Source organism: Ceratotherium simum, chromosome 27 (assembly GCF_057802395.1).
Source record: "Ceratotherium simum simum isolate JZ-2026a chromosome 27, ASM5780239v1, whole genome shotgun sequence".
In the NCBI taxonomy this organism is placed as follows: domain Eukaryota; kingdom Metazoa; phylum Chordata; class Mammalia; order Perissodactyla; family Rhinocerotidae; genus Ceratotherium; species Ceratotherium simum.
The window spans coordinates 12,092,191-12,115,280 of record NC_141926.1 but is presented as its reverse complement, the minus strand read 5'-3'; the positions used below and the strand labels follow the sequence as shown (position 1 = coordinate 12,115,280).

Here is a 23,090-nt window from a genome sequence, read left to right as displayed (position 1 = left end):
CAGTGTTCCTTGGAACTTTATCTGTGGGATCTTTGAGGTCTGAAATTGCATTCCTCCTGAGAGGATTGCTTCCAGGATCATCCAAAATTAAATTTAGGGGGGTTTTTGGATCACATTAGTTGTGTGAATTGTGGTTGTAAACTTGTGTGAGAGCTGCTTTGTGATTACTAGTTCTCACGGGCATTTTTTTCCCCTCCACTTACACTAAGGTCAAAAACAAGCAAGTTTTCTTGCTCCTTCCTTCTGTGCTGAGTTTACTTGTCATTCTCCCTCTGGGGTCCAGCTTTTTGTGATCTCCTGTGAGATCCCTCACCTCACGTGGGGCCTGGATATATCACCTGTCTCCTGCATCCCACATAGCCGTTAAAATGGAAGCTCAAGGTCACCAGATTCGAGAGAGACTCTTAAAGCTAATGCCAGCTTTGGGGTTATTTATCTTCTGGGGTTCACATTTTCATTCTGTTTTTGGCCTCTGCAAATTTCTTACTTTTATTTTTACCACCTTGCTTGCATTTAAAAAGTGCATTTTTATATTTTACTCAGTTTTTAAAATTTTCATTGGGTGAGTCAGATCTCTACTTCACCATACTGCCAGAAACAGAAGCCTCTTCTAGTATTTAATTCTCTTCTTGTCACTTATCTTTCCTTTAGTCTCATTCACTCTTTCTGCCTGTTTTTTTTCTCTCTCTCTTTGCCTCTGTGCACACGTGTACACACACATACACACACATGCATGCACACACACCATTCACTAGGGTTTACCAAAATACCCAGGCAAAATTTGTCTCCCTCATCCACTCTCCCTGTGGCTTCTTCCTTCTTACAAGCTCCAAAGGCAGTCACCACCTGAAGAAGTCACCACCAGTCCCTCCCTGCCCCTCCCCTGTCCACCTCCAGCATAAGTGTGGGATAAGCAGAGTTGTGAGAGCAGCCCTGTGGAAACCAAGGTGACGGATGTGGGCTCCCATTTTGGAATTCTGTGTTGATGTGCAATCCAGGGGCATTCATTGGTTGGTTGGCTTATTCACTCATTCATTCATTCACTTATTCATTCTATAAACATTTATTGAGCATCTGTCCATGTGCTACTGCTCAGTACTAAACACTGAGGACATGAAAATCAATATGATGTGACCTCCCTCCTCTCAAGGAGCCTATAAGTCCTGGACAAAGTGGTGGGGCTAAACCAATGTTTACAACAAAATGTGAGGAATGATGAGGGAGAACTAGGTGCCAAGTGCTGTGGGAACACGCGATGGGAAGGAAGGGACAGTCGAGGAGGCATTCCTGGAAGAGTTGGAGAAGGTGACACTTGGCAGGGTGTTGAAGGACGAAGATATCTCTCCAGGAAAGAATCCAAGGGGAGCGGACTTCGGTGGAGGGCACGGCCTGAGCAGGGCATGGGTGAGGGATGTAGGGCGATAGGCAATAAGGTTTTAAGGCAAGCTGAAGGCAGGCGGGGTTGGGGAGAAGGCCTGTACCATTCAGAGGAGTGTTAGCTTGACCCTGAAGACAATGGACCTGAATAGCTCCTGAATCTTCCAGGTAGAAATGCCAAGGTGGCAACACACACTTTAGAAAGGGGCCCTAGCCTGAGTCTCATGGCTGCAGTCAGGCCTGGCTCTTCATCTTAAAACATTAAGAATAAAATAAACTCTCGTCATGTGCTTTTTGTGGCTTATAGACCTTCTTTGAAATAGACTGTGTCCTTCTTTAGTGTTGGGTCTTTCCTCGCTATTGTCCACCAGCTTTCATTTTTATCTGCTCAGTGTTCACGATCATGGAAAGGGGGCATGTTGACTTCTGTTTCTGGCCCAGATCTGGACACACACCAGTGATTAAGTTTCAGATAGATGCTATCTGTGGCATTCTTGTCTTAAGATAGAGAAATGTAAAGACTCTTTCCAATTCGTATAAATTCAGTGTTAGCCTGGCCAGTTGGAGGCCCTAGCCTTTGAGTATGAATGAACCACTTCACTTTTATGTCATGCAAGTTGCTGTCTCTGGATTCATTGTCACCAAGTGTCTTGAACTCTCTCTTGGCAAGTAAAATGAGCTAGGTTGATCTCCAGGCTCCTGTTCAGAGTGCCAAGGGGTGAAGAATATCCTTTGAAGGCTTCCGTTGGGGTGTGACCTTCAGTCTTTTGGGCTCCCTCAGAGGCTCGGTGGGGGGTGAGGGGCCCTCCTCCCTCCTTGTACTCAAGAGTGGAGTGGAGTGGCTACTCTTCCCAGACACCCATAGGTTCCAGTCACAGAAGCACCACTGATTCTTTCTCACATATTGGAGGGAGACAGGTGGCTACCAGCATTTCTCAGGGTGCTGTGAACCCCGTCACCTCTTCACAAATACTCTCCTTAGGGAGGTCTGTAGGGTTTGTAGCTCTGGAAAGAGTCTTGGCCTTGAAGGCTGCTGGATGGAGCATACCCCTGGGGCTCAAGTGTGGGCAGGTGGGAGCTGTGAAGGTCTGACGCCTGCCTGGATTGTATCCCTGCCTGAGCACAGCTGTAGCCTTCCCCTCCCTCAGTCTCTCCCCCTGCTATCAAAAAAGGGGGCCATAGTAGAGTCGTTTCTGCCTCAGTCTCCCTCTGCTCCTTTAGACCCTGCTCACATAGATGATAGATCCTGGGGGATGATAGAGCATGAGATGATAGAGCCGGGTTGGGGGCGGGGGATGATAGAGCACAAGATGGTAGAGCCCAGGAGGGATGATAGAGCCACATTTCAGCACTCAGAGCCATCTCCAAGGTTTGGGAAGTGGCAGGAAGAGAGCTGTCCTCCCCACATTTTCAGGATCAGTGAGTTGGGTGAGATTTAATGTGCACCAACACAGTGTCTCTTCTGCTTGGCTTTGAGGCATCGTTCAGGACCACTGAGTTTTGCAATCACCCACATACTAGGGGTTCTGGCCTCCAGCTGCACCTTGGAAAGTAGCATTTGTCCTGTGGAATTGTACACAGAGAGTCACTGTTGCTTTCCAGAAGCATGAAGAACTGTGTGAGCCTGTGTGGGGCCATCACTGGAGCTGGTTCACACCACTGCACACAGAATATACTCATTGAGATAGTTGAGGGCTGAGTATTTTCTTCCTGCTGCCCAGTTTCCCCAATAAGTAAAAGAGAGAAGAGCACCAATCACCCTAAGACACCAGCAAACCCCTAGGGAGAAAGCGTTAGGAATCATAACCAAGACTCATCTTGACAGTGGAAATCCCCAGAACCATGCCTTTGCCTGACTTTGACTTCTTGGCTCCCAAAGGCTTCAGCCAAGGCCTGAAGTCTTCAAAGCAGTCTGTGATTTATGTCTCAGATATGGGCCCGCTGGGGCCTGGTCTCAGACTTTGATGGAGCCCATGCTTTCAGATGCAGAAAAACAGAAATCAAAAAATGACCTCACTTCATCGTGTCTTCTTTGGGTTTTGTTTTCCTTTCTCAGCAACTTGTGTTCAATTCCGTGACCAACTGCTTGGGGCCACGCAAGTTCCTGCACAGTGGGAAGCTCTACAAGGCCAAGAGCAACAAGGAGCTGTACGGCTTCCTCTTCAACGACTTCCTCCTGCTGACCCAAATCATAAAACCCTTGGGCTCTTCTGGCACCGACAAAGTCTTCAGCCCCAAATCGAACCTGCAGTATAAAATGTACAAAACAGTAAGTTTGACTCTAGATGGCAACATCAAGGTTGGTGTTTGGGGGAGGAGAAAGTTTCCAAAAGGAGCCAGAGTTTTGGCAGCACTTTGGGACTGTGGCATAAAGGAGAAGGCGAAGGGGGCGAGCCAGTATTAGGGTAACGAAAGCAGAGGACAGTCTGTCCCACCGCAGTTCCAGAAGTATCAGAAAAGGAATGACGCTCAATTTGATTGAGGAAACATCTATTAGTTGTCAAATGGCTGCTGTGGTCCCCCAGATATGACGGAGGCACGCCCTGCCCTGGTGCAGCTCACACTCTGGTGTGCAGATAAGGCAGGCGTGGGAAAGTTCCAGACTAGGGCTCAAGCACCCGCCTTCCCAACCTTCCCAGATCCCCCTCCAAACTCCTCAAGATAGCCTGAAACATCCGTGTCCCTCACCATTTCCAGCAAAAGCCAATCTAAATAGTCAACATGTAGAGAATTTCCCTAAGCTGTTTATTTGGTCTGCTCCTATGTACATGGCTGTGTTTGTGTGTCTTTGTGTCACGGGATATTATTTTTCTAAATTTGTCTCTGTGGGGGTGTTCTTATGGGAGAATTGTCTCTGAAGCGGTAGTTAGCTTTGTTTTGGGAAAAAGAATAATAAACTTATGTAGATTGTTACTAGCAACCTTGTATGAAAATGTTTGGAGGGAATTGCTTGGAGGGGAAGTTGATGGAGAACGTTCGCTGATTAGGATATGCCGTGGGAGAAACAGACCAGTCAGTTCTTATTCTGAAGGACTGAAAAAATACTGCAAAATGGGGGGGGGATATCCATATTTATAATTTGCAATATATGAAAGTTGATATTAACACAAAATCATTATTCCTAGATAGTTTATTGGAACACACACACATATGCACACAGACACAAGCACACACACACACACCCTCACCATCAGTCTAGTTTACTGGAAAACATGCATACACACACACACACACACTCAATTTAGCTTAGTGCAACTTGTGCACATAAGCGCATACACACTCATAGTTTACTGGAAGACACAGACGCCCAGTCTGGTTTTATAACACCTCTGCATTATTTTTCAGCCTATTTTCCTAAATGAGGTTCTAGTAAAATTACCCACTGACCCTTCTGGAGATGAACCCATCTTCCACATTTCCCACATCGACCGAGTCTATACCCTCCGAGCAGAAAGCATAAACGAAAGGTAAGACCGGCCACCTCCCTGGCACTGGGCACCCTGGTTCCACCAGGTTCAGGACACATGTGGGACATTTAATTAATCAGCAGATCCAAACATTCCTCGAGTTGCGATGCTATAACCTTGGGCTGGAGGGGGTGGGGAGGAGGGCTTAATACTTTTTTCTAGAGCCTTGTAGAAGTCCGACACGTGGCGTGAATTTTTCAAAATAAAGTGAATTGAAACCAATTTTGCTTGAGAATTTTTTTGGTAGAAATGTTCAGCATTCTTTAAGATAAATGGGGCATCTCAGGTTTCCCAGGGTTTCCCAGGTGGCAGAAACCAGTAGGAAAGTGATTTGGGGATGAAAGGACCACCCAAACTCGACGCCCTTCTCAGCAGGCTCACTGGACAGACATTCTGGATCCTAGAGCTGTGGGTGTTTTGCTTCAATCGTGTCTTCAAGACTAGTCCTGGAGCCAAATGAAATAGATCATTTTCTGAAGGGTGAACTTGACATGCGGCCAACAACATTCCAAGAGCGTTTGTGCCAAGCAAGAAAGTTGGCCAAAGTTATCATGCATATGGTTTTCTGGAAAATGAAGGAGAAAACGTCATGGCAACTTGCTTCCCCAGTGCATGCTTGGTCATTTCCTTATCTGGGAAATGGTTTTGTTCTTCCCTTGGATGGTTTAGTAGGAGGGATCCTTCTGGGCTTATTGGGTTAGGCAACTGCCTGATGCTTTTTAATAAGATAGGAAGAGAAGTTGTGTGCTGACATCTCCTCCAGGGCAACATGTGTCATAGGTTTTCTTCCACCCATGCAGGTCTTGGGAACATCCATAAAAATGTCACTCATGCCTTTCTTATTAATGGTAGGAATAATTACGAGCATCGTGTAACATAAAACCTTCTTTCCAAGTCTTTCTTGTTAAAATCAAATGAATAAAACAGGCAGAGTTCTGGAAGCTGATTTCGAAGAGACTTGAAGCCTTTTTCTTGAGTTCTCTTTGGCACTTTTCTGACTTTTCCTTTCCAAGGACGGCCTGGGTGCAGAAGATCAAAGCTGCTTCTGAACTCTACATAGAGACGGAGAAAAAGAAGCGGGAGAAGGCGTACCTGGGTAATGCATTGCTCGGCAGCATGGACCGTGTCTCCTGCAAAGCTGGGGCGGAGAGCCATGTGGTTGGGCCCAGAATCCTTATTGCTGGAAGATGGGCCTGGAGGTAGAGAGGCCTGAGATGGGATGGAAGTGGGGGAAGAGGGAAAGTGGGGTGCAGGATGAGGGATGGAGGGCAAATTCCAGGAGCAAGGAAGCAAGAGTTAAAGAGAGGAGGGGAGAATTGTTCTTGAGTGGGGGCAGGAACCTAAAAGGGATCATGAGGCAAACAGGGGTGGGAAAGGCTTCAAATGTTAAAAAGAAACATTTTGTGTTGTTTTTCCTGCCATCATAGTCCGTTCCCAAAGGGCAACAGGTATTGGAAGGTTGATGGTGAATGTCGTTGAAGGCATTGAGCTGAAACCCTGTCGGTCACATGGTAAGGACCCTTGAAGCCCCCTCTAGCATGCATTAGTGGTGGAAGCTTTTTCTGTTTCCCTCCCACCCAGCTTTAAATAAAATGTGCTATTTCCATAAGCCTAAATTTCCTTCCCGAATTGGTTTTTCTAGCGCTTGTTAAAAACCTAGAATTAAAAAAAAAAATTCTAATCCTTTCCACCATTTTGCTTTTCAGAGAGATCTGAGTGGCTGCCATTTCACAGTAGATGTGATGTAATCTAAGGGTACATGAAGCGAGGAGACAGGAAAGGCCTAGTTTTGAAGCCCATTCATCTAATTATTTGTTCTTAGTTTAAGTATGATGCTAAATTGTGGGAGTTTTCACCCAGATTCTCCATTTTATGCCACTTAATAAGCGTGGCAATGGAGGGGGGCAAAAATGAGGGGTTCAGAGGGCAAGTGCTGCCCACTGTGGCTGTGGCCCTGCCACGCCATGCCTGGGAGTCGAGCAGGCTCTATTCACTCTAGGAAAGAGTAACCCGTACTGCGAGGTGACCATGGGCTCCCAGTGTCACATCACCAAGACGATCCAGGACACTCTGAATCCTAAGTGGAATTCCAACTGCCAGTTCTTCATCAAAGACTTGGAGCAGGAGGTCCTCTGCATCACCGTGTTTGAGAGGGACCAGTTCTCTCCCGACGGTGAGTAGAGAGCAGCCCCCTGAGGTGCCCTCCTCCTTCCCTGTCACTTGGCTTTCATGGGTAAACATTTTCTACCTGGGAACTTGGTGCCCAGAAGTCTGTGAGCTTCCCTCCAGAGAGATGAGGTTGGCACAAGACAAGACTCAGCCTTCCCTAGAAAGTGGCCTTCACTGATCCCGGGGCATCAGTGGACAAACCATGCTTGGTCTAGAGTGGTCCAGCTGCCCTAGACCAAGACCATGGTCCTATGCTTCCCCGAAGCAGGTGACTGCAGAGAAGGCTGCACCCCAAAGCCTCAGCCTAATCCTTTAGTCCTTGGCCAAAAGCCATGAAGACAATGGATAAAACCAGCCAGTTGAGCAAGAATAGTGTTAGCCCACAACGGGTGTGGCAGAATCAATAGGTGCCCTGTGGGTGACAGTTCTGGTTAATCAAAGGGATGGAATTGTGTTGGATACATCGTCCCTTCAACCAACTTTCTGCTTCTGCTTCGAGCCGGGAAAAGAATGGGTTTGGCTAGTGATTCCAAGAACTCTCTTCTCTTCCTCAACCCAATAAAAGTCAGAGAGTAAGTTCAAAGATTACGGTCTCAATTATATTCAAAGAAGTATAATTAGGTGCTAGGAGTGAGGGGCTAATGATGGCAAGCTCTGTGCGAGGCTTCACTTGCTCCTTGTGGCTTTTCTCTGTTAGTACTTCTACAGGAATGATCTCATTGTGAGTTAATCACTGTTGATTATTGCCCAAAGACAGTCACAGAGCTGGCTAAATGGTAGAATGGCCAGAGCAGCCTGACTCTCAAGTCTGGGCTCTAAAACACTGTGTTTCACTGTCAGTTTTTATTCTGATAAGTGAAGGTTTGAGGTTGGGTTTTTTTTTTTTTTAATAGTGAAATATCATGACACAATGATAACGCCACTAGGTATAATTGAAAATCCTAATGTTGTTCTTACATTAGAGATTATTTCTATGAAATGCACGTAGGGGCAAAATAAACCTGTATCTGTCCACCAGAAAAAATTCCCAGGTTTTAGAAGGGAGCCTTGAAAGAAGGCTGTTTCCTGTACAGAAGTGGCTGGATCATAGTATATTCCAATAAATAAATGTTGAATGAGTAAATGATGGAATTAATGGTCTGGAGGCCCATCTAACACCATCGTGTATTTGCATAGCATTTAAAAATTTTTCACATGCGTTCATGTCCGTTCTCATACTGACACTCAATATTCGATAAAAAGTGGTGTTGAGATTGTTTTGGAGCAGGGCTGGAAGCATGCAATTCCCATGCTGTTGTCTCCTCTCTCACCTCCTTGCACTGGCTCTCCGGCACACACGAGGGGCGTTACAGGACCAGCCTTAACTCACTTTGACTTTTCTGAAAGGGGTGTGACATCACGAAGTGTGCTCCTGTGACAACCCCTGGGAGAAATTACTGTCTAATTTTTGTCCCAGAAATAATTGTACTTCTGGGTGATTTCTTTACATTTCACGTTCATTGCAAATTGTGCAGTGGAGACGACATCTGGTTTTGCATCACCCCCCAGGGAGCTTTAGCCCTTTGGAGGTCCCCAGGGGTGGGGAAAGTCGTGCTCTGTGTTTTTAGCTCCTCTAGACTCTCCTTTGTCCACCCCCCCCCCCAATTTGTCCTTTTCTTTTCACTCCACTTAAAATTTATGCTCTGTCATTATAGCTCATGGATTCCTGCAAACTGACCTAACTCCCTTTTGGAAGAAGGGAGAGTGTAACAATTCGGTGGGAAGTTCCCAACAGGTCACATACATGCCTCGAAGAGAAGGAATTCGCTCTCTGAGTTAGTGTCTGTTCTCCTTTCAGATTTTTTGGGTCGAACGGAGATCCGAGTGGCTGACATCAAGAAGGACCAAGGTTCCAAGGGTCCAGTTACAAAGTGTCTCCTGCTGCATGAAGTTCCCACTGGAGAGATTGTGGTCCGCTTGGACCTGCAGTTGTTTGATGAGCCATAGGGAGCTGGCCCAGGGCGTGCATGGCAGAGTTCCAGCCCGAGGCAGCGGATGCTGTCTGGAAATGGTGTTGTTTTCTAAGACCACCACTGGGTGTTCAGCCACAGGGCAATGGGACAACAAAGACAGGCCCCTGAAAGCTTCTAGGAATAATTCTCGACAATCCTTCCCCCCAAACAATTCCCATTTTATGAAACAAAACTGTGTTTTCCTTCGTCCTCACTGCAGGTCTCATCATGCCTTCTAGGGTCTTTGAAATCTCATAGCCCCCAGTGAGGTTCTGTTGGGAGTCTGGGCCCATCCCTGGGCCTGAGGCATGGGTCTGGTTACTGTAAAATAGATTTATAAAGGCAATGTCTGTATTTTTGGAGAACCTATGTAACCCTCTTCCTTCTTACCTCCGCCAGCCCCCAAGTAGGCCCCTTGACATAGATGCCTAGTCCTTGGTGTGTTTAGAAATAATTATGATGGTCCTGTCATTGCTTCAGAATCTCATTCCCCCACGGGGACCTTATTTGAGATGTTGCCCTAGATCTGATCACTTGGGGAGATGGTCTTCTGATCAGACACTGGGCTAGCTCTTTGAAGAGCTGGTCCATGGAAGATTCCAGCAGGTGCGTTGTTAGAGCCATTCCAGTGCCCTCCAGGTCTTTTATTGATAGACGTCAATGAGAACTATCACTGGCTACTATAAGGCGAGTCGATTCCAATTTCCAGCATGCTTGGAAGATAGTTAAGGAAGCTTGTTATCTACAAAGTTATCCTCTGCTGGATTCGATCACCGCAGGTCACTTGAAAGGCTACTTTATGACGTCATTGGATCTGGGTTGCCAGCCCAGTTGGGAAATTCTCTCTTGGCTTGGAGGTCCTGTGATGTTTCATCACAAGAGTAGTTGCTGGTGACCAGCTCTGAGCCTATTCTCGCTTGAATATGCTGGATCCTCACTGTCATGGGAAATTTCAGCAGCTGTTTGGGTATGTTCCCAAAAAAGGCATCCCCAAGGCGTGGAAAGGAAAAGTGACAATCTGGAAGTGGGGTGGAAAGATGTGAAGGAAATCCATTATGTGGTGGGGGGAAGACCCTAGGAGCATGCAAGCCCCACAGTCCGGGGAGGAAGACCTAAGACTGTTTCCTGTGCTCTACCACACACCACCAACCTCTCAGTGATGAAAATACACGAGCTTATTGCCAGAGTCAGGAGCGTATGACCACATGCCAAGCTGTTTGGTTTGAATTCTTTGATTTTTTTCCCTTACATGCCAGGAGATAGGCTGGTTAACTAGTTAATAACTTGATTTGCTAAGGAAAAGTATGGGTCGTATTCTGCTCGCATGTCAATGTTCTCATAATCCCAGTTTGTTGTGGTCACGAAATGTTCTTTGCATGTTCTCTTGGTACTGGAGTCTAGCTTTCCTGTGTTAGACGGTGTTCTCTTTGATTGTAGGTCCTTAGAATTTAATTAGGGTTGTAGAAGTGCTTTATAAACGATAGCATCAACATAGTAGCAGTGTACCCGCCTTGCTGGGAACTGAATGCATAGTGTCATAATTTCCCATAAAAGCCCTGTCATATTTCAAGCAATTTTTAAAATGTGTGTTGGGAAGGGCAACAAAGTTTACATTTCATACTTTTAAGAAACACTTTATTATTTATTTATTGAAGATAGTGTAGAATTTTGTATCAAGAACAACAGACATAAGTATTTTTTGAAACAAGCAGATAATACCCTTTAGTTAGAAACTTTCAACTGAACATGGTATAGACCAAGTTTAACTTCTGGCATGCGTTTGTTCACCACTTCCCAGCAGAAAACATAGTTCAAATTCTTTAAGTTTATATTTTTTTGATGTTGTTAAGAAACTGTTTTAAATTAAATCTATAAATAGACTTACAACTCATGCTTTCCTATTTCTATAACCAATATAGTTTGTTCAGTGTATTTGTGAAGGACATGTTAGTATGGTAGAAAAAAAAGTATTAAATGTGTAAATGGGGTAGTATTGGGTCACCATTCCAATACCTTTCTTTCTGTTCTCCCTTTTCTTCATTGACTTTCTTTGCGTGTTAATGTTGGGCATCACTGTTCCTGTAGGTAGGATGTGGTGTGCACAATGACAAACAATCTTGTAGCCCTTTTAGGTCCACCAGGTGACCCACTCACAGAGTCCCATTATTGGAATTAACATAGCATGAAAAAGCAATATGTGAGTCTTTTTTCCCAAATGACTATACTGAGCATCCCTGAGATGTTCCTCCAGGGTAGCGAGTTCTGGATTAGTGTCCTCGTACTCAGTGGTGTAATTTGTAATGTGACCAGTTGTACTTATGGATGAGTTAGACTGGCCCTCAGATCCAGCTGTGACTCATGGGTCATGTCGGGGGATAGAGGAATGTGGGAAATGCATGCAGTCTCAAATTCTTCAAGTCTTTCACTTTTTGGCTACCTGGGCTAAATTTCATACGGATCAAATGTCCCTTGCCAATCTGTCTTCTAGCTCTGCGCTTTCTAAACACAGAATTTCTCTAGGCCATGGCATCCTGGCATTCTGATCCCAGCCCTCTAGACACCCCGGCAAGCTTCTCTCTTCTCTGAGCCCCCTTGCCCTCCTCTAGCCCAACAAAGGGCTCTTCTGCTTACAGGGCTGTGCTCTGTGGACAGGAGCACTTGGGCTGTGGCTTCTTCGTAGACTCTCCTGAAGGGACAATCCATATCCCAGTCACCCTGGGGCAGGGTTTCTCTGGCTGATATTGTCTCTCCTGGCAGGCAGGTAGGCAGCATCATCTCCTGGAAGCAGGTCTGCTGTGACCACGAGGGCCTGAAGGATGTGCTTCATTCAGATCCAGGGCTGGCCTGACACAGAAAGAAGGACCTTTCTAGACTAGGGTCGTCAGGGATGCTTGAGAAACGGGAGCCAGGAGTCTTTGTTTGACTGCTCGGGTAACATGTCCCTGTCCTGTGATGGCAGAGGAGAGAGCGATGCTCCCAGAGAACATTAATTTTAAAAGGAACATATTTTTTTTCTTTGCTTTTTGAACAACTTAAGCATGACCTACAGATGGCAGTCTGGTTTCATCTGGTTGAGTAGCACTGAATTTAATTGGGAAAAATATCCTATCAGAAAATGGGTAAATTGGCCACTTGCACTGTCTTGGTGACCTGGTACCCAGGTGTCCTCCGGGGTGGGAGTGAGGTCAAGAACCACTGGAGAAGGATGATTGCAGGTCTGCCATCCAAGGCCGGCCAGGTCGGCTATCTCTCCAGGAGCTGGCTGGTGCAAGCATAAGCCACCGACCATACCGAACAGGGGCATTCTAGAACCCGATGGGGCTGGAGAAGAGAGAAATGGATGGGGTGCTTCTGGTTTTATTTGAAAAGTGGAGATCTTGGAGTATATTTTAGAGTTTACCAATACTTTGTACAAGGAGAAAAAGCCTTCTCTCTCTCTACTCCAAATAGTTTTTTCTGCTTGGTTGGGCCTTCAGGATTCATAAGAAGAAAATTTGTTTTGTGTATATAACAATTTTAAGAATTTCCATTGGAAACAGTGGGTAAGATTTATTTTATTTCATTTTTTTATTTTACTTTATTTTATTTTTCATTTGACTCCTTTGTCTTTTGGGGTTGGAGACGAGCTTTACAGCAGACACTAGCACTTTGAAACAGACACCTGCGTACTTTAGGGTAACAGGATCATTCCAGACTTGAGGTGAGTGTGAGGTTAGCACTGGGTCTGCTTGCTCCAGAGGCACTTGCTTTACGCGTTTAGAGCCTCCTGTGCCAGAAAGTGAGGCGATGAATACAGACGAGCCTGGATGTTCTTGTTTTTGCTTTCAGAATTAGGAGCCTTTTCTCCTACCAGGCAGAAGCATGGTCGGTAGGTAGCGCCAGAAACTAGTGATGTGGTAAAGCCCTCGGACGGATGCTGTGGTCTGAGCCACCCTAAGAGGTATTTGGTGAAACCAACACCCCCTTCTCGCTGCACCTTGGGGTGTTGAAATGCCTGTGAGCGTTCCCCTTACTGCCGAGAATGGCTGGGGGCAGCTGCCAGAGCTCAGAACTCACCTGGCAGCTGCCCTGAGCCATGTTCTGTGGGGCCGCTTAGTATTGTGTAAATATAGTTGGCATGTTTATTGTTTATTGGAAAGCAGCCGTTTGTTTGAGCTAGAGGAAAAGAAAATTCTAGAACTTCTGTTTCCTCACCCTGCACTGTATCAGATCCAAGATATGTTTGTAGGTCATCAGGGTGGACTAAGGTACATAACCTGATATCTTTAGGAGCCAGAATCTATTCCTGATAAGCATGGAAAACTTATTCCACATGAAAGACAGGAAGCATCTAACAGCTCTCTATCTTGGGAGCGTGAAAACCCAGATGCAACGTTGTCAAGTCTTATCTCTGGGTTTTGGTCTCTCAGTAACATAGTCAGTAATGCTAATCGTGCATTGTTCACATTCAGGGAGTCCCCGTCCCAGGTCAGGCCTCTGTCCTAGGGCCTGGGAGGCAGTGGCGAGGGGCCTGCCTTTGTGGCTTTCACGGCCTAATCATAGATCTAATTTTAAGTCATTGAAATAACATCCAATGCTTGTAAAAATTCATCTCCACCTCCAAATAATTATTTCAGTGACATGCAGATTCAATCAGCTCCTCCATTAAAAGGAACCCTCTTTAATCCAGCCTTGGGGAACCAGATAACACCCACATAATAATTTTTTCAACGCTATGTGTGGTTGTGGTATTTCGGGGTAAATTTGCCCCTCCCTACTGTATGTCAGGGTGTTTTGTGAGTTCGTTTTAATAGGATTCTGTTCTACTTTCTATACCAGCCTATATTGTTAATATCATCTGAACAGTGTGAATATTTTAGCGTTCAGAGCCCACCAGATAAAACTGTGTTCAGAAGTGGGCTTAATGGATCAGCCTTGAAAAAACTGAGCGTTTCTCTGATATTTACTGAAACTTAACCAGTAGCCAGGGTTTCTTTTTACGCAGTGATAGGAATGCATATTTTTTTCTTCTAGGAGCCCTGGTTTTGTACTTTTTTCATTTAAAAGAATAACATTCCTGTGCGGCTGTGTTTCTAAAACTCCGTTCCTCTGCACTTCTCCTCTTATGCTCAAACCCCTATTTCCTCTTGTTTCTGTATTGAAGCAGAATGGGGGCCTGTGACAAAGAGGGCAATAACAGGTACCAGAGAAAGGGGAGTTGTGGCTTTGCCCCGTCTGGTTGAGGAGCAAGTAGCCGCCTCTCTACCCACTGTCACCGCTAGGGGGCGATCTCCTGTCGGAAATTTGCCGGTCCCACTGGCGGATCCCAGCGTACTGGCGCCACCTACTGCAGCTCCAGGACGTTGCTCTTGTAAAAATCAGAACAAACTTGCTGGGTCTGGGAGTAAAGGCAGGAGATGGAAGGAAGTTAGCGGCGGGCGTGGACTCGAACCCAGCGCTCCTGGGGTACCTAGGGACACTTTCCCTTTCCCTCCTGCTGCGGTTGGGGGGTACGGGGTCTTCAGCCTTCCTGCCTTTTCTGCATCTGCTTTGGTGAAAGCCCCTGAGATTCAGCCCTCCAGGGACCTCAAGTGTAAGTCAGAAGTGTCCCCATCGCTGGGCGGACCTCGGGGCAGGCTGGCTGGAGGAGGCGCCCTCTCTCCAGCAAAGGTTCTAGAAGTCAGGTCCCCGCTACTTGGGTTAGAGAACAGAGTCTCTACTTGGAGACTTTGACTTGTGGGATTTCAGATGTAAAGAACCGTTGAAACGGAGGATAAAGAAGCTATTTTGTGGTGTGTGTGTGTGTGTGTGTGTGTGTTTGCGTTTGCGTGTGCACTGGGGGAATGAATGGGTATGTGGATTGAACATGGAAACAGGATGCTCTGACCCTCCCATAATCACACTCAGGACCTGCTACATAATTTGTGAGCTGAGTGCAAAACGGAAATGTGAGGCTCCTTGTCCAAAATTATTAAGAATTTCGAGGTGATGACAGCAGAGAATTAAACCAAATGCAGGCTCTTCTAAGCACAGGGTCCAGTGTGACTGCACAGGTGACACACCCATGAAGCCAGCCCTAGTCACACTGTATTTTCAGTGGTTCTTGAGGCAGGTGGGGCTTCCTCTTGTGTCTTCTTACTTTGTAAAGTCTCCCTGGCAGGTTGTGGAGAGCTGGGCTGATACGCTTTCAAAACATCTACTGTTATTTTGTAAAAGCACAAATGGTCTGGACTAATCAGAGGGTCGGGAACCCAAGCCTCTAGTTGACAGATGCGCCTGGCGCGGAGAGGGAGCATCTGCCCGGTCTCTGGGCTCCCAGTCCAGGGCTGCCACAGGCGCCAAGAGCCCTTTGAGCATTTACCTTTTAACCCACTAACTTGAAATAAAACTCTTCCTTTTGGTCGTTAGTCAGCCACCCGGGGTTTTTCTCCCCTTTCCTGTTAGGACAGAGAGGCATTTTCAGCCTCTGTCTTCAAAGTGAGCATCCAGGAAGAGTAACGAGAAGCAGGGAGGATGGGGAGGTACTCATGCCCCTTCCCCAGGGGCTGGACGCTGGTTCCTCCATCGCTGCTCCCTGGAGAGAGGGAGTGCCTGGAGGCTGCCACCTCCCTGCTCTGCCAGGCCAAATGGTGTCCACAGGTGTCTGGGGGCATCTGCTTCTGAGAGGCAGCGACTTCCCAGCTGGGCTCTCCACATAGGAGCCCATCTATGGCTTTTCAGTAGGGTCACGTCAGGAGAGAGAAAAGAACCCACTGTGTGAGCAGCCTCAAATTCTAGAAGACCACATCTCCCAGAGGCAGATGATCATCGAGTTAATCCTCCTGCTGTTCGCTTGTTATTGCTTTCTTCCACAAGCTTTTACTTGCACTGGGCTGGACGCTCCAAAATTTTTGCACTCCCCCTTGCTCTTTGCAAATCAGGCTCATTTCCACACACAGAGAGCAATAATCCTTTCTATGTTTCCCACTTCTGTCTGGGATTATAAAGTAAAAATGTCAATAGAAAGTTGAACAGAAATTGCAAATTCATCTCGAGTGAATTTGACTGCGTCACTTTGAGTAAAATAGCAAACAATAGCTTTGTTTCTACGTGTAATACAATCTTCCAAACTACTGCAAGTCCGCAAGTGTTTTCTAGAGGCATTTAATTAATATTGTGTCAGCATTCGTTTTCATGAATGAGCATTTTGATGCCCATTTTACAAATCAACGTCCTTAAAATGTCATCTGCTGAATAGTCACTGTGTTGGAAAATAGATATTCTAGCAAGGTCTTTGGTAGTGATATTTATTTTTACACATGCATTTAAAACATACGTTGCCAATAGGCCAAGTGTCTTCGTACTGTGACACCAACTTCAGATCCTGTCTGCTGAAGCCCCGAAAGCTGAAGTCTATACTGTAACTGGCCCCCTCCTTCCTACCCCTTCACAGCCCTGCATAGATAGAGAAGTCAGCAATCATCTACTTCCTGTTGTATTGCCTTAGCTCCGTAAACTTTATATCCTCACATCCATAGGTGGTCCCCATACGTGTAAATACGTGTGTACAGATGAGAAATCTGCAACAAAAAAGTCCTCTGTATGATAATCAGCTCTCAGCTTCTGGTTTTCTGCATTTTATGCAGTTTCCAGCTAAGGAAAATGCAGAATTCCGTTACATAAAGTGAAAAAGTTGTGCTCTTTAAATGGTTTGTCATGAAACCTCTGCTGTGTGTTGCTGGGAATGTCCATGACTACCTGTATATATGGTATGTAAGAGGCTATGCTGTTAAATGTTGCATAAACTAACACAGATTCTGTAGTCAAAAATATTTAACTTGTTATTGTAAAATGTGATTTGTCATTGAGAGATTATTTTTCTGTATGTATATGAGAGTATTTTAGGAATCTAATTTAAGTGCATAAAACTATAGAAAAAAATGTAAAAACCTATTCCTGGAGTAGAAGATGCTTAATCAGATTACTCGGGTTCAACCCAACTAAATTTCTTGTATTGAAAGGAAAATCCAAGTGCATATGTTAGAAATTCAAAGAAGTCATTCTGGGGGCAGGGAATATGATGAATTTAAATGAAATGGATGGTAGTGTGATAAAATGAAAAGTATCCTCTAGCCATGACCTCGGATGAGACCTCGGTGTGTCATTAAAACCTGATTTAAAAAGGTAACTTGTTCTGGAGGGTGGTTGTGTCAGGAAGGACGAGAGAATTGAGAGCCTGATTCTCATCTGGTCCATGTGCCACAGAAGCTTCGATGGGTTCTGGTGGATTGGTCAGGAATCCAGGGCTGACCCAGCCGTCCCTCTAGAAAGTTCTGAACATGGCGGGGAGGCCTCTCCCTGACTTCTGGGTCACCCTTGGCTGTTATCTTTCTGGATAGATTCAGCATATCCCCTTGGGGTTTGCATTTTCCATGAAATCTTCTGGGGCCTCTGCACCCCCTTCACCTGTTGCACAGCTGGGTGGGTTGAAGGATGAAGTTTGGGGGTTTCTGGGGTAAGTTGTTTCTGGGCACACGAAACAGGCAACACAGAGCAGCCTCCCAGATGCCTGTGTCCCTGAGGGAGACCCCAGGGGCAAGAAGCCTGTCTCCTCCTCCTCTTCCCAGAAAAGGATCAGAAGTCCAGGCTGCTTCTGGGGCACAGACTTTCTAGACTTTGCCACCAGAAGTGTTCCTGCAGGCCACCTAAGGATGGAATGCAAAACCCCATGAATTTTATGAAACTCAACCTCTAAACCTCTGAGAGATGCATTTGGAAGTCATTTCAGAAGGTGACAACCCCGAAGGTCCAGCCTCCCCAAACAGGCCAGAAATGGTGCAGCGCAGAAAACAGTTCCTGGTGAGATGGGGGCACCGCATACGGATCACTGTTTGTGGGCAGTTTAGGGCTGATGGCTTGAAAGGACATGTGGGGAGTGTGAGCGTTAGGTTTTCAACATTTCTTCCAGCAAGCTGTGTGCTTCTTGATACTGCCAACCAACAGTTGAAGTCCCCTATTTGATAGGCCTGAAATTGGCGAACGCTAGAGTCAAAATGACTTCCTGGACTTCAGGGGTGCTGGGAGCTGTGATTTCCAGAAGCTTCTGGGAATCTGTTGTCATACAAGTAATCCGAAAATCACCTTGAGGAACTGTGCATGTGGACTGTAACTGACTTTATTCCCAAAGACGGAGCCGTTTAGAGATCTCCTTGTTCAAGCGTAGCCTGGCAAGGGCATCTTAGACCAGCTGGCAGAACTAGACCACCCAGAGTAGGTCCTGACCCTTCTTCCTTAGCACCATGCCCTCCTGGCTGGGGTAGCAATAGGGCTGTGAGTGGGAACAAGTCAGCCAATCAACTGCCTCCTGGGCCCTGGTTGTTCTAAAAAAGTCTAGGGGCAAGGAAGCCAGAAGAACATGGGGTGTCTTCCCAGTAAGGCTTGCAAGCCACTCCCGTTAGCCTTTACCTGTTTGGAAAAGAATGTATCAATCCTGACATGAGTCCCTTGTGTTTCCAGTAACTAGTGGGTCACAGTGCTGATGGCATATTGCTTCTGTCACAGCCCTGCCCAGGGGTGAGACTAAGCCACCCCCCCAATGGATGTCCTGTTGACTGTAATATACTTCTGTTGCCAAATAATGGTACCGTTTAATTTTCCATAAAAGGGAGACTGTATTGTCTGATATGTAATGTCAAGGGAGCTCTAAAAATTAGTAAACTATTATAAATTGTAGAATTATGTCTCTGTCTAAGGTTTGATGAAGCGGGGCCAAAACATTAGGTTTCTTTTTTTGTTTAAAAGAAGCTGAGACTAGTTTTGCCGTCTGAGTGTCCCTTTGGCACCTTATTATGTACGAAATGTTCAATTTACCTATTCAGATGATGGTAACCGAGTTTTGCTTTTGGTTTTCTTTTTTCTTTAAACCAGTAGTGACATCAGTACAGATTGTTATTCCTGTGTATCTTGAACCTAAAAAGAACAATCTCTTCAAAAAACCACTCTTTGGTCATTTTGACCTGTACGGTTTAAATTCACATAGTTCATGAATAAAATGAGAAAAGCCGACTCTGTGACAGTGGATTATTTTGGGTTCTTTTTGCCCCACCTCTGTTCTGAGCAGACAGGAAACTCGTGGCCCTGCTAATGGCATCGCCTCCTGTGTGTTTCCTTCTCCCGAAGATAAGGCTGTCGCTGTGGAAGGAAAATTATGCAAAAATAAACTTAAAAACCAGCCAAACCAGCAACCCTATCAACACTCCCATGCCTTCTTCAGACAAATGTTAGCACCAAGTAAAAATCGATTTCTCTGTGTCAAGTACCACTTCTGAGAATGTGAGAAGTTCTACGTTGTGTAGCGTAAGGAATGCCAGGGGTGGTGAGGGGAGAGCAAAAAGCTAAGATTGTCTTATAAGGACTTTCAGAAGGATCACTCTGATTTTCCCCAAAGAAGTTTCTAACACAAACAACTCCACATGTTCAGAACCTTGACTTTTAACTCAGGGCACCATTAGCAAACGCAATGCTGAATTTTGTTGTTATCTGAATTTTAGTGCATAACATAGAGCATTTTCTTCTGTTCTGGTTTTTTTTTTTTTTTTTTGGTGAGGAAGATTGGCCCTGAGCTAACATCTGAGCTCCTCTTCCTCTATTTTGTATGTGGGACGCCGCCAAAGCTTGGCTTGATGAGCGATGAGTCGGTCCGCACCTGGGATTCAAAACTGCAAACCCTGGGCCACCAACGTGGAGTGTGTGAACCTAACCACTGTGCCACTGGGCCAGTCCCTTCTGTTCTGGTTTTAAAACTTTATTTATTTATTTTTTCCCCCAAAGCCGCAGTAGATAGTTGTATGTCACAGTTGCACATCCTTCTAGCTGCTGTATGTGGGACGTGGCCTCAACATGGCCGGAGAAGCGCTGCGTCGGTGCGTGCCCGGGATCCGAACCCGGGCCACCAGCAGCGGAGCGCGTGCACTTAACTGCTAAGCCACGGGGCCGGCCCTCTGTTCTGGTTTTAAGGTAATTCCTCTTATGTTGTCACTGCTTTATCTGAATATGAACATGTCCTTTAAATTCTCTGGTTGGCTTGGATACTAGTTGAATTGTTACAGCACACTTAAAAAAAATTGACCCTAAAGCAGCGTATCTTTGCCTTCTTTTAAATTGGTAGGCCTCATTTTTGATAAACATAAAAATTGTATGCCCTATTCTTGGTTGTTGTTTGAAGTTTTAAAAATAATATGCCAACCAATTCGACAATCTGGAAGAAATGGATAAATTCTTAGACTCATACAACCGTCCAAAACTGGATCAAGAAGAAGTAGAGAATTTGAATAGACCAATCACCAGTAAGGAGAGCGAAACAGTAATCACAAACCTCCCCAAAAATAAAAGTCCAGGACCAGACGGCTTCCCTGGTGAATTCTACCAAACATTCAAAGAAGACTTAATACCTATCCTTCTCAAACTCTTCCAAAAAATTGAGGAGGGGGGGAAGCTCCCTAACTCATTCTACGAAGCTGACATTACCCTGATGCCAAAACCAGACAAGGACAACGCAAAAAAAGAAAATTACAGGCCAATATCACTGATGAACATCGATGCGAAAATCCTCAACAAAATACTAGCAAATCGCATACAACAATACGTTAAAAAGATTATACACCATGATCAAGTGGGATTTATTCCAGGTATGCAGGGATGGTTTAACATTCGCAAATCAATCAACGTAATACACCACATTAATAAAATGAAGAACAAAAATCACATGATCATCTCAATAGATGCAGAGAAAGCATTTGACAAGATACATTTTATCATAAATGGATAAAAACTCTGAATAAAATGGGTATAGAAGGAAAGTATCTCAACATAATAAAGACCATATATGAGAAACCCACAGCTAATATCATCCTCAATGGCGAAAAACTGAAAGCCATCCCTCTAAGAACAGGAACCAGACAAGGATGCCCACTGTCACCACTCCTATTTAACATAGTATTGGAAGTCCTAGCCAGAGCAATCAGGCAAGAGAAAGAAATAAAAGGGATCCAAATTGGAAAGGAAGAAGTGAAACTGTCACTATTTGCAGATGACATGATTTTATATATAGAAAACCCTAAAGAATCCACCAGAAAACTTTTAGAAGTAATAAATGAATATGGTAAAGTTGCAGGATACAAAATCAACATACAAAAATCAGTTGCATTTCTGTACACTAACAACGAAGTTAGCAGAAAGAGAAATTAAGAATACCATCCCATTTACAATTGCAACAAAAAGAATAAAATACCTAGGAATAAACTTAACCAAAGAGGTGAAAGATCTGTACACCGAAAACTATAAAACATTTCTGAAAGAAATTGAAGAAGACACAAAGAAATGGAAAGATATTCCGTGCTCTTGGATTGGAAGAATTAACACAGTTAAGATGTCCATACTTCCTAAAGCCATCTATAGATTCAATGCAATCCCTATCAAAGTTCCAACAACATTTTTCACAGAAATAGAACAAAGAATCCTAAAAATTATATGGAACAACAAAAGACCCCGAATAGCTAAAGGAATCCTGAGAAAAAAGAACAAAGCTGGAGGTATCACACTCCCTGATTTCAAAATATACTACAAAGCTATAGTAACCAAAACAGCATGGTACTGGCACAAAAACAGACACACAGATCAATGGAATAGAATCGAAAGCCCAGAAATAAACCCACACATCTATGGACAGCTAATCTTTGACAAAAGAGCCAAGAACATACAATGGGGAAAAGAAAGTCTCTTCAACAAATGGTGTTGGGAAAACTGGATAGCCACATGCAAAAAAATGAAAGTAGACCCTTACCTTACACCATACACAAAAATTAACTCCAAATGGATTAAAGACTTGAATTAAGACCTGAAACTATGAAACTTCTAGAAGAAAACATAGGCAGTACGCTCTTCGACATCGGTCTTAGCAACATCTTTTCAAACACCACATCTGACCGGACAAGAGAAACAATAGAAAAAATAAACAAATGGGACTACATCAAACTAAAAAGCTTCTGCACAGCAAAGGAAACCATCAACAAAACGAAAAGACAACCTAACAATTGGGAGAAGATATTTGCAAACCATACATCTGATAAGGGCTTAATCTCCAAAATCTATAAAGAACTCATGCATCTCAACAACAAAAAAACTAACAACCCAATTAAAAAATGGGCAAAAGACCTGAACAGACATTTCTCCAAAGAAGATATACAGATGGCCAACAGACACATGAAAAGATGTTCAAAATCACTAACTATCAGGGAAATGCAAATCAAAACTACAATGAGATATCACCTCACGCCCGTCAGAATGGCTATAATTAACAAGACAGGAAACAACATGTGTTGGAGAGGATGTGGAGAGAAGGGAACTCTCATACACTGTTGGTGGGAGTGCAAACTGGTGCAGCCACTGTGGAAAACAGTATGGAGATTCCTCAAAAAAGCAAGGATAGAACTACCATATGATCCAGCTATTCCACTGTTGGGTATTTATCCAAAGAACTTGAAAACACCAATTTGCAAAGGTACATGCACCCCTGTGTTCATTGCAGCGTTATTCACAATAGCCAAGACTTGGAAGCAACCTAAGTGCCCATCAAGGGACAAATGGATAAAGAAGATGTGGTATATATACACAATGGAATACTACTCAGCCATAAGAAATGATGAAATCCAGCCATTTGTGACAACATGGATGGACATTGAGGGTATAATGCAAAGTGAAATAAGTCAGAGGGAGAAGGTCAAATACCGTATGATTTCCTTCATTAAGTAGTAGATAATAACAACAATAAACAAACACATAGGGACAGAGATTGGATTGGTGGTTACCAGAGGGGAAGGGGGGAGGGTGGAGGGTGAAAGGGATAATTGGGTACATGTGTGTGGTGATGGGTTGTAATTAGTATTTTGGTGGTGAACATGATGTAATCTATGCAGAAATAGAAGTACAGTGATGTACACCTGAAATTTTTACAATGTTATAAACCAATGTTACTGCAATAAACAAAAAATTAAAAAAAAAATTTCAACGTCATTGAAAACAAAGAAAATAATAAATTACTTTCCCAAACTACACCTTGTTTCTCTGAGAT

General features: G+C 44.6%; 1 protein-coding gene across 1 annotated transcript in view; it reads left to right on the top strand.

Moving 5' to 3' along the window:
* Window positions 1–9,403, top strand: part of ITSN1 (intersectin 1) — a 207,935-nt gene extending 198,532 nt beyond the window's left edge. The window contains exons 34-39 of the mRNA XM_014786824.2: window positions 3,434–3,646; window positions 4,723–4,844; window positions 5,858–5,940; window positions 6,272–6,355; window positions 6,844–7,017; window positions 8,851–9,403. Coding sequence (XP_014642310.1) covers window positions 3,434–3,646; window positions 4,723–4,844; window positions 5,858–5,940; window positions 6,272–6,355; window positions 6,844–7,017; window positions 8,851–8,999 — 825 coding nt within the window. The 3' untranslated portion in view covers window positions 9,000–9,403. The remainder of the gene's footprint in view (window positions 1–3,433; window positions 3,647–4,722; window positions 4,845–5,857; window positions 5,941–6,271; window positions 6,356–6,843; window positions 7,018–8,850) is intronic.
* Window positions 9,404–23,090: the final 13,687 nt, after the last annotated feature.